At 34.5% G+C, this 15,384-nt stretch overlaps 1 protein-coding gene and 1 pseudogene across 1 annotated transcript; both read left to right on the top strand.

Annotated features, from left to right (window-relative positions):
* Positions 1–5,163: 5,163 nt before the first annotated feature.
* LOC145146174 (vacuolar cation/proton exchanger 3-like) lies at positions 5,164–8,311 on the top strand. Its single transcript, XM_079074984.1, has 10 exons — positions 5,164–5,507; positions 5,990–6,262; positions 6,361–6,428; positions 6,522–6,747; positions 6,845–7,192; positions 7,289–7,405; positions 7,479–7,532; positions 7,639–7,755; positions 7,854–7,947; positions 8,029–8,311. Exons 2-10 carry the CDS (start codon positions 5,990–5,992, stop codon positions 8,037–8,039), a joined length of 1,308 nt encoding a protein of 435 aa, XP_078931110.1. The 5' UTR covers positions 5,164–5,507; the 3' UTR covers positions 8,040–8,311.
* A 2,212-nt stretch (positions 8,312–10,523) lies between these two features.
* LOC145146158 (mitogen-activated protein kinase kinase 5 pseudogene) lies at positions 10,524–11,921 on the top strand (annotated as a pseudogene).
* Positions 11,922–15,384: the final 3,463 nt, after the last annotated feature.

The raw sequence follows: 15,384 nt of genomic DNA, 5'->3' as shown, positions 1-15,384 counted from the left end.
TTTTCGAAAATGGTCCTTGAAGATTCGCATGTTTGTCACCTGATAATTTCGTACGAAGCAAGGCTTCGTATGAATTGATTGAAATTTCCAATGTTTTGATCAAAAATGGAAAATTTTCGAAAATCACCCCTAAACTTTTGAATATTTGGCAACCTCATCAATTAATTGAAGTTTCGAATGTTTGACACTTTTTACCCAAATTCGAATATTTTCTGAAATTTCGAATGTTTGGTCAACTCTTCGTATGTTTGGAACATAAATGGCAGAATTTTCGAAAATAGTCCCTGAGGCTTCGAATGTTTGGCGGTTCATACCCAAATTCGAAAAAGGACTGTTTTTGCTGAAAATTGAAGAAAATACATTTTAAGCCCCTGTAGTTTGTGCAAATTGCCGCTTTCTACCCAGCTTTGGAAAAGGGGGAGAGTTTTGCATATTTTGTTGTTTTGGGCGCACCGGGTCACTGCAGAATTTTGAAATTGACAATTTCTACCCATTTTTGAGAAATTTTGTCAAAGGCGATCCGTGAACGAAGCTAAAAATTCAATATTTTTTGGATTTTCCGGATTGAAGCACAAAGTTTATGCCACAAGTTAAGGGGGAGTTTTGACACGAAAAATTTCAAATATAGCACGTTCTCTTTCCTTGAAGGTTTTATAATCAAGTTTCGATTATAAAAAGGGGGAGAAATTTATATGGAAATTCAAACTTGAATTTTTCATATTACGCGGATTTGAAGACCGAAGTGACCTTAATTTTTGAAGCTTACGAAATGATGCAATTGGATGTTCGGAAGTGATGTATTCGAAATGGGTTTGGTTTTATTGAAGATTTTTGGGGTGTGTTTTTATGCTCAACTTTAGGGTGATTATTTGGAGTTTGGGATACTCTTGATCATTCGTTGATTCTCGGATTGTATGGTCTCACATCCTAGAGCCCAAATTGAAGAATCATGGAAGAATTGAAGATTGAAGTTCGTTTCGACATGTGTCACCTTTAAGGCTCGGATCGCGTAGTTGCTCGATTTTGGAAGATTTGAAGTGGGTCATCCATTCCTAACTTTGAGGGGGAGAATGTTGGGGTGCAAAGTTCTTCATGTATGACTTTGTAATGGTTTGACTCTTGTAGACCCACTTGCATGTGGTGCATTAGCCTTTAGACCCATGTGTTAGTGAGAGTGAGAGAGAGACATGTAAACACCTCTATATAAGGTGGGTTTAGTCCACTTGTAGAGGTGTGCTTGAGAGATGTAAAAGTGAGTGTGTAAGTGTGTGTTATTTATGTAGTCTAGATCTAAATCCTTTTTGTGTAACACCATATACAATCAATACATCTCTTGAACACCCAAATCACCATGTTCATTGTGCAATCTTTAATTCCGTATGCCAAACCATGTTCTTATGTCGCTACAGAGAACATGGTTTGGCATACGTACCCACTTCCCTGAGAAGGAGACACGTACCCACTTCCCTCGTGTCCGAACCCTTGCAAGGCTGCCACGGAACCCCTACTTCGGACCTAGACCTCGGTCCAATCACAAGAGGCCAGCAACCCTTCGCATGCGCAGCCATGTGCGAGCCCTCCCCGCGAGCCCTCGGATCAGCACCACCTGGAGGCTTCTCAGTCGTCCGATCAGAAGCTCATCCCTATAAATAGAAGACTGCGAGCCTTCCCGGGTAACTTTGGAAATTTGCCACCTTTCACCATAAATTTCATATTTCTTTCATTCTAACTTCCCCCAAAGCCCTGGTATCGATTATAAGCCCCGGAATACGCCACGAAGTGCCCGGGAAGCCCGGAAAATTTATCTTTTCGGTTTCGAAGCCCGACCCTTTGCAGAGTCCGGTTTCTTAATAAAACTCCCGGTTTTATTAGAAACGATCGTTTTTAGGAAACGAATTGCTGCCCGATTTTCATTAATCAAGTGAGTGTGTAGTCACTTTCATCTTACACATAGATATGAAGTATTTTTTATAAAATACGTGATATGTGTATATATGTTGTTTGTTTATTTGAGATGGGTGTTGAATGAATGTTTTATACATGTTTAAAATGATTTAAAATGCATAAATATTTTATCTTCGAATATGTTGGGTAAAACATGGGTAAATAAAGTATGAGGGATAAAAGTACAGTATAGATGTACGTTGGTAGCTATGAATTTAGTACAGTATAGATGTACGTTAGTAGCTATGAATTTAGTACAGTATAGATGTATGTTGGTAGCTATGGATTTAGTACGTTGGCAGCTATGGACTTAGTGCCTGTTGTGTAAACCTTGGCGACGATATGACTTCGTGCCTATTTGATATAAATTTCTAAGGAAAGCAGTGTTGTCACCACGTTGGTTGTTTTATTTGACATAAATTGCTGAGAAAAGCAATGTTGTCACCATTTTGATTGTTTTATGTCAGGTGGTCTTATTTGACATAAATTGCTGAAGAAAGCAATGTTGTCACCTTATTGGTTGTTTATTTGACATAAATTGCTAAGGGAAAAGCAATGTTGTCACCCCGGTGTTTGTTTTATTTGACATAAATTGCTGAAGGAAAGCAATGTTGTCACCCAGGTGTTTGTTTTATTTGACATAAATTGCTGAAGGAAAGCAATGTTGTCACCCCGATGTTTGTTTTATTTGACATAAATTGCTGAGGGAAAGCAATGTTGTCACCCCGATGTTTGTCTTATTTGACATAAATTACTGAGGAAAGCAATGTTGTCACCTTATTGGTTTTTTTATGTTAGGTTGTCTTGTTTGACATTATTTGCTAAGGAAAGCAAAGTTGTCACCCCATTGGTTGCCTTATTTGACATAAATTGCTGAGGAACCCCCGAAACAATATTGTCACCCCTAATGAAAATCCTTAGGCTAGGTCCCTTGTGATAGTTGTTTTAGGGACGTAAGGTGAGGATAACGGGAATGGGTAATTATGGTTGTTTTTGGTTGATGAAATTAATAAATTATTTGTTGATTGATAAACTTAAAGAGTTTATTATTTATTGTGGGTTGAAAACCCTATATGCTCATCAGGCTTCCAAGTCTGACCCACTCAGCTTTTTATATTACATGTAGTGGACCCCGAGCATAGTCGGATGATGACAATGAGTGATTTTTGGATTATAGGCCAATAGTTGTAAATAACTGATGTAAGGCTTATAATGTCTTGTTTATGCTTTTGATCTGTATCGGAACATGACATCCCGAGGTTTTAATATAAAATGAGAATATATATTTTTTAAAGAAAGGTTTTGATAAATTTTTATCATGTTTTGTTTTGGGAACAAATTCCGCAACATCTTTTAAAAAGATTTCTCTGATTTTATTTTAAAAAGCATAAACGAAATCGGTCTTTTCTGGCCGTGAAATCGGGGATGTCACAGTCTGAATGCCAAAATTCCCATAAAGCTCTTATTACAGAAAGTTAGCTCCTCAAACTTTCAAGATCTCATGCATGGGGGTAGATGGGGTGATCAAGCTCTCAACTTTATGATTCAGAAACCCCAAAACAACAAGAAATGATCATCAAGAGGTCTCAAGTAGATCATACTCACAAGATCTAAGGTTTTGGGATAAAAACATACAAAATGCATAACTAACTAGATCTAGCATGACAGATTGCTAAGATGGAAACTTTATACCTCCAGGAGGCGGACAACAAGGTGAATGATTTGGATCTATAAGGCCTGGACTCTTAGATGCTTCAAAGCTTAGGATATTTAGAAAACTCATTTGCATATTTGGTTTGGAATTGTTCAAGACACTTTGTTTGTTATCTCTTAATAAGATTGTAATACTTTTATATACCTTTCAAAAAATGTATTTGTGTGGTTTGTTGTTTTGGGGCTTTATTCGCACTTAATACTAAAATATGTTTAAAACTATTGAATGATGTAATTTAAAGACAATTTCAAACTCGAGTGGTGTTGTGCAAAAGCCCTAAAACACCCTCTAGAAATGGCCAAAAGCAAGGAGGCACATTAGGGTTTAAGACGAATACTATATCCTTATATAGAGTATATATTGAGTTTACTTGGGGAAGGGTCGTGGCCGGCCCCCTCCCCTTATTCATGACAAGGCCTAAAAGACCATATACACATTTTCCTTGCTTAGGATATATATTATAGGAATTAGTGATGAAGAGATAGGAAAAGTTTTTCTTTGCTTAGGATATGGATTGAGGGAATTGTTGATCAAAGGAAAGGGAAGACCTCAATAAAGAAGATGAACAAGAGCTAAATCAGCAAGACTAAAGCCCTATCAAACTTCTACAACCCAGTTAATCTTCAATTAATCTTTATTTATTCTTTTAGCTACTTCCAACGTATAACGAATTATAAGTGTGCAATTAATATTAGATAACAACTATATCATCCACTGCTTTATCTTTCGTGCGGTCCTAATATCATCACTAGATAAGGTGACAATGACATCGACATGTTATGATTATGTATAATAACACTACCAAATTTTATCTTAATAAATCCTTTATGCCAAATATCTTAACGTAAGTAATTAGTGGTAATAGTTTAAGGCAAATCATGTTTCTAAAATGAATTCAAAACATGTTTGGTCATTGATAACTAGTAACACCGTCTTTTTTCTTTTTTTTTTTTTTTTTTAGATTTTTGTTTCTTTATCCAATACTATTTTAATCTTTGCTCTTTTTAGATTTTTGTTTCTTTATCCAACACTATTTTGGAATAACTTTGATATCGTAAATAAGATGTTTCCTACATTCAAACATAAAATCTATTTTCTAATTCTATCTACAAAAAATCCTTCGTCTGATATTTCATATAACTTAGAAACCTTGTACTCTTTTTGATTCGTATCATTATAAGATGATCTTATTTTTCAACACAAATGTTTATCCCAAAGATTTTTAACATGTTATTTTGGTATTATTGTATTATATTCATTCCAAATTCAAAAACATATTTTAATGGTTTTAACTTGTAAGAAAACACACAAAAGACCCAACTTGTAAGAAAACACACAAAAGACCCAACTTGTAAGTTGTAACGCTTTCTTCATGTTCTAACCAACTGTTGACCACCTTCATGAGTCAAATCCATGACCCCAATCTCAATTACAACTAATCTCCACCGTTGAATTCTTGATCAATACCTCTAAAAAAACTATATTTATTTATTTATTTATTTAAGTTGAAAGATTAAGAACTCTCACGATAAGGAGGAAGCTTCCTCCTGGCTTCTGCTCCTACATGCCGCCTTGCCCACTTCAACTCCCCACCAATCTCCGCCCTCCCTCTTCTCTAATCTCTACCTTAATACCTTTCTTCTTCTTCTTCTATCAAATCAAACCCTCTTTCAATTTTCGATTTTTCTCCTAATTTCAATTAGTTTATTACCTTTCACCAATCATTGATCCGTTTTACGAATTTGCTGTCAAGATTTCACTTACCGCATCATGTGATCTGCTTATGGATTTAAATCTCACTTGGACTTCACCATCTTCAACCTTCTTCCTTCGACTTTGAGTAGTCAAGGTGAGTTCGCTTAATTTCTGGTTACTTACATCCCTTGATCTGTGAATCACCCATCTTGCATTCAACCCACTTCGTCTCTTATTGGTTTGCACATCATCTTTCGCAACTTTAAGTTTGGATTTTGTCTTACTTCAACGATAACAAGATCTGTCCTTTTTTGCTTCAAGATCACTTATATTTCTCCGTCAGATGTGGGCATTGTTGTTTGATTTCATTACTGTTTTGCTCTCAAGTTGTTTTTATGTATTATTGCACCTTGTTTCTAGTTTACACTTAATCTTAGACATTATTCCCACATAGTCTACTCTGCTTCTACTGTTCACGATAACGTATATTCTAAAAATTGCCAATTTCAAAGTCTATACCATGATTTAGGATCCGTTAATGGTAGAAATTTGCACGCCATTAAGCTGTCTGATGCAGAAATTAGCGAATCCATCTTCAATCAATCCAGTTAATTACAGAGTTTATCAACCTTGCAGATGGGATCTAGCAAGATGGAATCAACACTAGAGAAGATTGATTTTGAATCTGACGAAGAGAGCCCGTTAACTTTATCACAATCCGCAGGTGCAAAGCAATCTTTTCAGTTCGAGACATCATCTCATACATCTGTCCCCAAATTCCGCACCCTCAGAAAGCTTCAATTCACTGCTTTTCATAGCGTGTATGTTGTCTTATTCAAAGCAAAGATCAATGTCTTGCTTCCTTTCGGACCTCTGGCAGTATTGATGCACTACATGACAGGACGACATGTAAGAATCTTCTCTCATCTCTTTTTAAGCTTCTTCTCCATGACTCTGAAACTGAAGATTAAATCTTAATGTACTTCATCTTCAACTTTTCTTTTCAGGGATGGGTTTTCTTTTTCAGCTTACTGGGAATTACACCTTTAGCTGAACGGCTAGGTTATGCAACTGAGTAAGAACTAAGAAGTTCTTCATTTCTTTGTTTGTCTTCTCCTTTCTTCTTGAATATGCTGTATATATCAACTCTTTTTTTCATATGTTTCAGGCAGCTTGCATGTTATACAGGGAATACAGTTGGAGGTCTGCTAAATGCCACATTTGGCAATGCAACAGAAATGATTATTTCAATATATGCATTAAAAAACGGGATGATTAGGGTTGTTCAACAATCATTGTTAGGATCCATCTTATCAAACATGCTGTTAGTTCTTGGTTGTGCTTTCTTTACTGGTGGCATTGTGCATTATCCAAAAGTTCAACGTTTCAACCAGGTAATTCACCATTTTTGAATCTGATTCCATTCCTTTGTATGTTGGAATTTAGATACCTGGAATCACTCATTTAGTCATCATTTGTGACTGTTTACAGACAGCTGCAATAGTTAGTTCAGGGCTGCTGCTGATGGCTGTAATGGGAATCCTCTTTCCAGCTGTTCTTCATTTTACACATACAGAAGTTCATTTTGGGAAATCAGAATTAGCACTTTCAAGATTCAGTAGCTGTATCATGTTGGTGGCATATGCAAGCTATCTTTTCTTTCAGCTTAAGAGTCATGCTAATCTTTATGATTCTGTTGATGAGGAAAGAGAAAATGATGGTGATGAACCTGAGGAAGAAGAGGTCCCTGAAATTACTATGTGGGAAGCAATTGCTTGGCTTACCATTTTAACATTGTGGGTGTCTGTATTATCTGGATATCTTGTTGATGCCATTCAGGTGACATTTCATAATTCATACTATTATAAGTTTTATACATTTTGTCTTCCATAGATTAGATGATTTAAGTATATAATGTTGATTGTAATTTTTCAGGGTGCATCAGACTCATGGAATATGCCAGTGTCTTTTATTAGTGTAATCTTGCTTCCTATTGTTGGTAATGCTGCTGAACATGCAAGTGCCATAATGTTTGCCATGAAAGACAAGCTTGTAAGACCAAATTTCACAATAATGAGTTTATTAGCAACAATAGAATTTATATGTAACCCTTTTTTATTTATAGGACATCACACTTGGAGTAGCAATTGGATCATCAACTCAGATATCAATGTTTGTGGTAATACCATGAACCCTTTTCTTCTTATTGTTTCTAATATTACAATAAGCTTAATAAATATTAATAATGTAATGTGATATATTTTTCTTTCTTTTTTCACGTATAGATCCCATTTTGTGTGGTTGTGGGGTGGATCATGGGTCAACCAATGGACTTGAATTTTCAGCTCTTTGAAACTGCTTCTCTCTTTATCACAGTGTTAGTCGTGGCATTTATGCTACAGGTATTTAATTCAGTTTCTCTGTGTGTGTGTGTGTGTGTGTGTTTATTGGATAAGTTAATAAGTAATGATTTGGTGTATGTGTGTGTGTGTGTGTGTAGGAAGGAACATCAAATTACTTCAAAGGGTTGATGCTAATTCTGTGTTATCTCATTGTTGCTGCAAGTTTCTTTGTACACATTGATAATAAATCGGGTGAGTGTCAATATTTTTAATATAACAAGCTGTGTATTTGTAAAGATTTGATTTAACTTGGTTTTGAAATTATTTATGTAGATGATGACTAGGTAGGTGGAGATGATGAAGGGTTGTAATTTTGTGAGGGGAGGCTACACATGTATGTTCATATGGGAAAGAGCATCAAAAAGGAAGGATATGGTGTGTAGTAAGGCTAAGGGTAAAACTGTCAAAATCATTTATTAAATGAAGCCGAGCCTGCGTCACATGTTTCTTTTAATTGTTCTGTTATCCATTGTCAAGTACATGTAAAAATCCGCATGTTTCCGTTTTATACAACACAATTTAATGCTAAACATTTAATAAACTTCTTTTTTGGTTCGATTCTTTGGTAAACAATCAATTTAGAACTCGTTAATTATCCAATATTAATGTTAGGTTAAAGCTATTTCTTGAGTAAATTATGAAATTGGGTTCGGGTTTGGTCTGAGTTTTGTTTTTTATTCTAAAAGCTTCTATGTGGTTTCAGTTTCAAAAATCTGGAATTTTGGATATCTGAATTATTGTATTTGGGTTCAGATGCCATTTTACAAATTATCTCGGATATTAGACATCAGACATCTGAAATTTTTGATTTTGTTATTAAAATTTATATATTTATGATTACTTTAATGAATCTGTTTTATATACATGTGTTCAACACTTCATGTTTTGTTTACTGTCAAGTTTTTTTACCTAAGAAATGGATAGTTGTTTACATAACGTATATAAAGCAGTGTAAAGAAACATGAGATAACACACAGTGTTATCTTTAAAAAAAGTTGATCGAAAAATACGACATTTGTTTTATAGTATTCGGGAATCACTAGACCAAAAGGTATTCACCCCACATCCTTTACTTTCTTTTTGTCAAAGCAATTCCACATGATTTTTATAGAATCTCTTCTCATCTAGGAAATGGTCACACTTCACTTTCATTAGTTTTTTTTAATAAAGTATATAATTCATTTATAAGTAAATTCAAAATTAATAAAAAGATGATTGTCATTATTTCATGTGACTATATGGTAAATAATACTCATATTGATAGAAAAAAAATGCATGATGTGTCTGTTAAAAGTGTATAAACATAATTTTAATGATTATGTGTGACTCGTATTAAAACTTTTTTGTATCTAAATGATAGAAAATAACACATTAAAAGTAAATACATGTGGTTGTAAGGTATATAGTATTCATGATAAAACAAAATAGTGTATATAGTTTAAGTGATGCTTTATGGCTAAAAGGTAAACAATAGCTATGTAAATACATATTATTGTATATGAATAATAGAAAAAACCATGATGAAAATAAATTCATGTCGTTATGAGGTAAACAAGATACAATGTTAGAAAATAAACACTTAAATTGTTAAGAGTGATAATCAAGATACATGTAGCTAGTCATTCCTAAATCCTAAATACCTAATCCTATATAGTAATTTTTTTTTTTTAATATAAGAGTGATAATCATTCCGTATAATAGGTGACAATATCATAGATAGAAAATAAGTCTGTTATACCGTATAATTCAGTCAAATATATTTTCTTCATGTTCCTGATTTTATGTCGTATCAATACATGATAAGATTTAGGGACTAGATATCAATTTTTGACATCATCTCATTTACTCTCAAATATGTTTCCTTTGACTCCCTTTTCGTTATATGAGTCCTTGATATGATTTTCAAGGACTAAATATCAAACTCGGATACATATTCAAATGGAGTTCACACTAATATTTTTTCTAAAACAAATTTTGTAAAACAACTCAATTCAAATACCAATGTAGTATTTACAAGTTCTATTAAAAACAAAAAAAAAAGTTCATATTAACACTAAATACAAAGTTCATGTGTCTGATGATTGGATAAGAAGAAGATATGTCTTCAAAACTCTCCATCCTCAAAGCACACTGGAGAGCGAGGGGAAGAGAGACGTGGTGATTGAGGCAATGTATATATGGTGTGAAAATTGTTCTTCAAATCTAGATCAAATCGGTTTCATATGTCATTTCTAAGTTCAAAAGATATTCCATGTTTTTTATTGCATTAAAAACACAAACAATCATGCATGAAGTATTGTTGTAAAAACAATAATTTTGTTTATTTTATTTTATCCGGACACTCAAAAGGTTTATATATTAACGATGACCACAATTAACTAATAAATACCTAAAACAAACAATACCAAACACCGCCTATTTTGGTTGATATAATTTCTTATTGTTCAATGTATAATTTGTAACAGAGTATGTATTTACTCTTTGTGTCAAAGTTTACGAAGTGTTCTAAATTGTGTATAAGTTCTTGTATAAATGGTTTTATATTAGTGTCGAAATTAAAATATGTTATGGGAGGTAGATGTAGTAGTAACGAAAAATACTTATGTAAATGATAACGAAAAGATTTAGGTGTTGGTCAATTATGGAAAACTAAAAGTAGATAGACGAATGGGTTTATTGTTATTAAACAAATATTTCTTGGACCTACAACAAGACCATTTCTTTCTATGACTTCCACTCTCTCCCAAACACATTTGAATATCATCTTCCACGCTTCGTCTTCATCAACTCTTCTTCTCAGAAACTTCAAACCCTATAAACCATTCTGTTTCTCACTTTCTCATCTGGTTATATATACATGCATACACATCCATCATCTAACCCAAACACCAATGAATGCGAATGAAGCCCAATCACATCGATCAATACTCGCCCTCGCCGTCGTCCTGACGTACCCTTACCCCAGTCCTCTCCCACCCTCCTCCGCCCGGCCCTATGTCAAACCAACAACAACACCTTGACTTGTCAGACTTCGAACGCATCATCAGAATCGGAAACGGCTCCTGGGGTCCCGTCTACAAGGTCCTCCACCGCCCCACCGCCACCCACTTCGCCCTCAAGGTAATCTACTCAAACCACGATGATGATTTCCGTCGCCAGATCCTTCATCAAATCAAGCTCCTGCATGGTATCGATAACATCAACATCGTCAAGTGTCATGACGTGTTCGATCGTGATGGTGAGATTCAGGTTCTTCTTGAATACATGGACTGTGGATCTCTTCAAGGCACGCACTTGTCCGACGAATCCTCTTTGGCCGACCTCACCCGTCAGATTCTCTCTGGTCTCCACTACCTCCACCGGAATAACATCGCCCATCGTCATATCAAACCTTCAAATCTCTTAACTAATTCCAAAAAAGAAGTGAAGATTGCGATTTCTGGGGTTACGAGGATCTTGGAACAGACGACGCATCCTTGTAAAGATTCAGTGGGTACGATTGCTTACATGTGCCCTGAAAGGATAAATACGGACCTAAACCAAGGAAAAATCGACGGGTACGCTGGAGATATATGGAGCATGGGTGTGAGCATTTTAGAATTGTACATGGGGATTTTACCGTTTGAGGTAGGAAGATCCGATGATTGGGCGAGTCTTATGATGGCGATTTGTATGTCTCCGCCACCTAAAGCGCCGGCGACTGCTTCCACGGAGTTTCAAGATTTTGTGGGACGGTGTTTGCAGAGGGATCCAGCAAAGAGATGGACAGCAGCACAGTTGTTGGGGCACCCGTTTGTTACAGGGGAAGCCATCGCAGACATATCTACAACTACAACTATTTCCCTTGAGGGTGCCTCTACTCAAATATAATCATTCCATATATAGGTTTTCTGTTAATAATGCCCATGTCTTTTACAATACATCCAAACTATATACAACATAATTTTTATAACACAAAAGTGCTTTCAAATATGCATTAAAATAGAAGTGCTTCAAATATGCATTAAAATAGAAGTACTTGAAATATGCGTTAAAATAGCCAGCATTGTTAGGAAAACATAGCAGAAAATGTACAAAGAACAAAAACATAAATTGTTACTGAAGTCATGGTCAGCAATCCGCTCTTACCCTTGATGTCAAAGGGCCAGTTCCTTTCTTGTTTTGCCCAAAGGTTTTCTTTATTCACATTAGAGAAGCGTCCTTAAAACAAATTTGTCCGATATGAGGTGTTCGGATTAGAGGAAGAAAATAATGGTTTATTTGGGTGTCTTAGTCGGTTACTGAATACACATCAAAATGTAACTGATCATGCCTTAAAACACTAAAATGTATGTGCATGCATAAGAGAGCCTTTGTATTATAAAACCTACAATGTTAAGTAGGACCGTAAACGAACTGAAAAAACACGAATGATGACTTGTTCATGTTCGTTCGTTTAAGTTAGTCAATCAAACGAACGAACATGAACATAAACGAACGAGTTTTTTTGTTTATGTTCGTTCGTTTAACAAATTACATTATTCATGTTCATTCGTTTATGTTAGTGAACATGGTAAACGAATATAAAAGAACGAAGATAAACATACATAATTTAACAAAATATGAACATAAACGTACATTCAATATACTATATAGTAGTGTAATAAGACACAATTGAACATAAAATAAACTTAAATGAACGAACAAACGAGACCATTATTTTTGTCCGTTCGTAACTAAACGAACGAGAATTTGTGTTAATGAGAATTTGTGTTCATGTTTGTTCATTTATTACATCGACAAACATAAATAAACTTTCCGTCGAACGGTTCATAAACAGTTTGGGGAACGTTCGGTTCGTTTACAACCTTATTTGCCAAGAACCAGTTGTAGTTATAAACTTCTTTCCTTTTCATACTCCTACCTGTATGGGATTTAATAAAACTCATTTAACCTATTTGTTATTTTCTTTCAAATAACATACAATTTCCAATTCATCTTAAATACGTTTTGGACGTATGATATATCAAAATAAATGTATCACAGAGGAGAACACGAAATATAACTATTTGTCAGTTTTCATTTCGTTTTGGGGTTCAAAATTCATGCTCAAAAATAGAAAAAAAATCCATTTTTTTTAAATTGACAAAAACCATTTTTCCAACAGGAATTGCTAGGAATATTCAAAATTGGATATTTTAACATTTAAAATAATTGATTTTGATATCCTTATTATATTCGTAATTCAAAAACTTCGAGAAAAGTAGTTTTGTATTTCTTTTTTCAATCCAATGAAGCAATAAGAAAAATAAGCAACAATTATACAATAATCAAACCAAAAAACATCTTAGACCATGGGGTATACTACCAATGCCGTTGACGTGAGTTTGCTGGAAAATATCTCGTTAATGTGACCATCAAACTATTTTGTAATGTTTTTATGTGTTTGACACATGTAAATTATGTACCATAATATTTTCCATATAACATGTCAGGTCTTCGGGGTTTATTATTTGTAGTATGATGGATATGACATATATCCGTAATTTAAGGGACCAAATTTGTATGGTTCTAAAACTTTCCCCTAAGATGTAATTGATTAACTAAAATTAAAGCATGCATATGACGGGACATACATTTTGAGAGATACATAAATGAGTTTTCTCTTAATGTTATAAGACCTCTCTATAAACATCGTAATCATGGGTGAATGATCCATCATAATCGTCCAGTTACACACCAATATGGGAAGTGAAAGAATCATAATATGAAGTTAGTCATCTTCAACATCAATGATATATCATCTTCTCCAAGTAAGTATTCTTCAATTGATTTAGGGTTACTCTTATTTATGCATAAAATTGATCTTGGATCATACATAAATCTCAATAGAGTTTTCTTCCAGATAAGCAAGATAGAGGAAGAAAGAAGCACCATATCAAAGTCCGTGTACTCCCAACGCTGGTATACTTAAGAAGAAGAGAGAGGAAGAGAGAAAGAATCAAAAGAGAGATAGAGAGACAAAGATAAGGATTCCACCCGATTGAGTGTGACCTTGGTGATATATATAACACGAGACATCACGAGCGTTGCACAATGTCACCCCGAGGTGGTGTGCATGGTTGTGACATCTATGCCACCTAGCCATGAGAGCTCATCATGCCATGTATACTCATGACCTTAGGGTTACACAATAGTCAACTCAAAAAACATATTAGCGTTTGGGATCGTCAAGCAACATTTTAAAAAAAAATTATTGGATTATTTGATGTCAAAAAGAAATTCTATTATTTCTTTTTGAATTAGTTTATCTAGTACTAAAACGTAATAAGTTAATATGTTGTTTTTTATATTTAACAAATTCTGTTTATTTGTATAAAATGACCGAAAAAAATCTTGTTTATTATTAACCTTTTTATTTCTTAAATATAACAATTTATTTTATTATCATTTGTAACTGTTAGTGTATTTCACATTAGTGCGACAAAATCCTATAAGTTTCTATATATAATGAAGTTTCCCCTATCTACATAAGGCTAAACGGTGTGGGGGAATGGATTGTCATTGACATCCTACATGGGCAACATTGTTGGCCACGAACACCTCCCCTCAATAATCACAAAGTTTGTATGTAATCTTGACCGACAAATATTTATCCGTGAGAATGTGGGAGTCAAATGCTTTTATGTGTTTTTCTCTCTCTTCTCTATATTATAACCACCCTATTATATAGACATCAAAGAATCAATTTGATTTATGTGAAGCTTAGACCACACATAAGAATAATTAGATCTACATATTGAATTTCTACTCCGATTTTCAGAAATAGTTTTTTTTTCAAACAACATATTTTATTATAACACGTTCGCAAAGAACTAACGAGAAAAAAAACAAACACCAAAATGTTCAAAAAAACACACATCAAACAACTAAGCTAGGATTGGAAAGCCAACCGACCCAACTAAGTTTTCTCCCCTTAGTTCTAGTAGACACCCATATATATAAACGATTGTGTTATAACTTTATCCCACAAATCTCTCTTCTTAAAACGGCCCGAATAAAAAACCGAAGAACTCCTTATCAACCAAATGAACCACAAGTCGTGAAAAAAACTCATTCCAAATAAATCTTGCAAGAAGACTTCAACCAAAGAGAACCAAGCAAAGACGACCAATCATCCAAAGTATCAAATCCCGAAATAATAACATTCTGTCAAATTGCTATCTTCTCAAACAAAGCAACCATCAAATGACAACGAAAATGTAACACTCGTCTTTTAGGTATTTTCAATTTGAACCTTATCATATTTTATTTTTGCAAAACTGGTCCTACGTAGGGCATAGGGTTGCCCTCTACGCAGGGCGTAGAAGGAGATTGGGGGTGGGGATTTAATATCCTACGCAGGGCTTACGTAGCCGCTACACAGGGCATAAAGCTGCAATGCTCAAACCCTAATTTTTAGAGTTTAAACCCTATTTAAAGGACCTTAAGTCCTTGAGATCCTCCCCATGCTCAACCTCCACCCTCCTTTACAGAAGCAACGAAATCCTAGCCACCTTGTGAGGATCTTTGTAACATCTTGATTTCCAGGTATTTTCTATTTGACCCTTGATTTGAGTTTGGTTTGCAAATTTAGTCCCAATGGGCATT

Source organism: Lactuca virosa, chromosome 1 (genome assembly GCF_052849685.1).
Source record: "Lactuca virosa cultivar CGN04683 chromosome 1, Lactuca_virosa_CGN04683_v6, whole genome shotgun sequence".
Taxonomy (NCBI): Eukaryota; Viridiplantae; Streptophyta; class Magnoliopsida; order Asterales; family Asteraceae; genus Lactuca; species Lactuca virosa.
This window is presented reverse-complemented; position numbering and strand designations above follow the sequence as displayed.

Bases quoted from the DNA above. Each gene is read 5' to 3' on its own strand.
- LOC145146174 (XM_079074984.1), top strand. From the start codon at position 5,990: ATGGGATCTAGCAAGATGGAATCAACACTAGAGAAGATTGATTTTGAA. The intron at 6,429-6,521 runs GTAAGAACTAAG...CATATGTTTCAG, and splicing joins CGGCTAGGTTATGCAACTGA to GCAGCTTGCATGTTATACAG. The intron at 7,406-7,478 runs GTAAGACCAAAT...TTTTATTTATAG, and splicing joins TTGCCATGAAAGACAAGCTT to GACATCACACTTGGAGTAGC.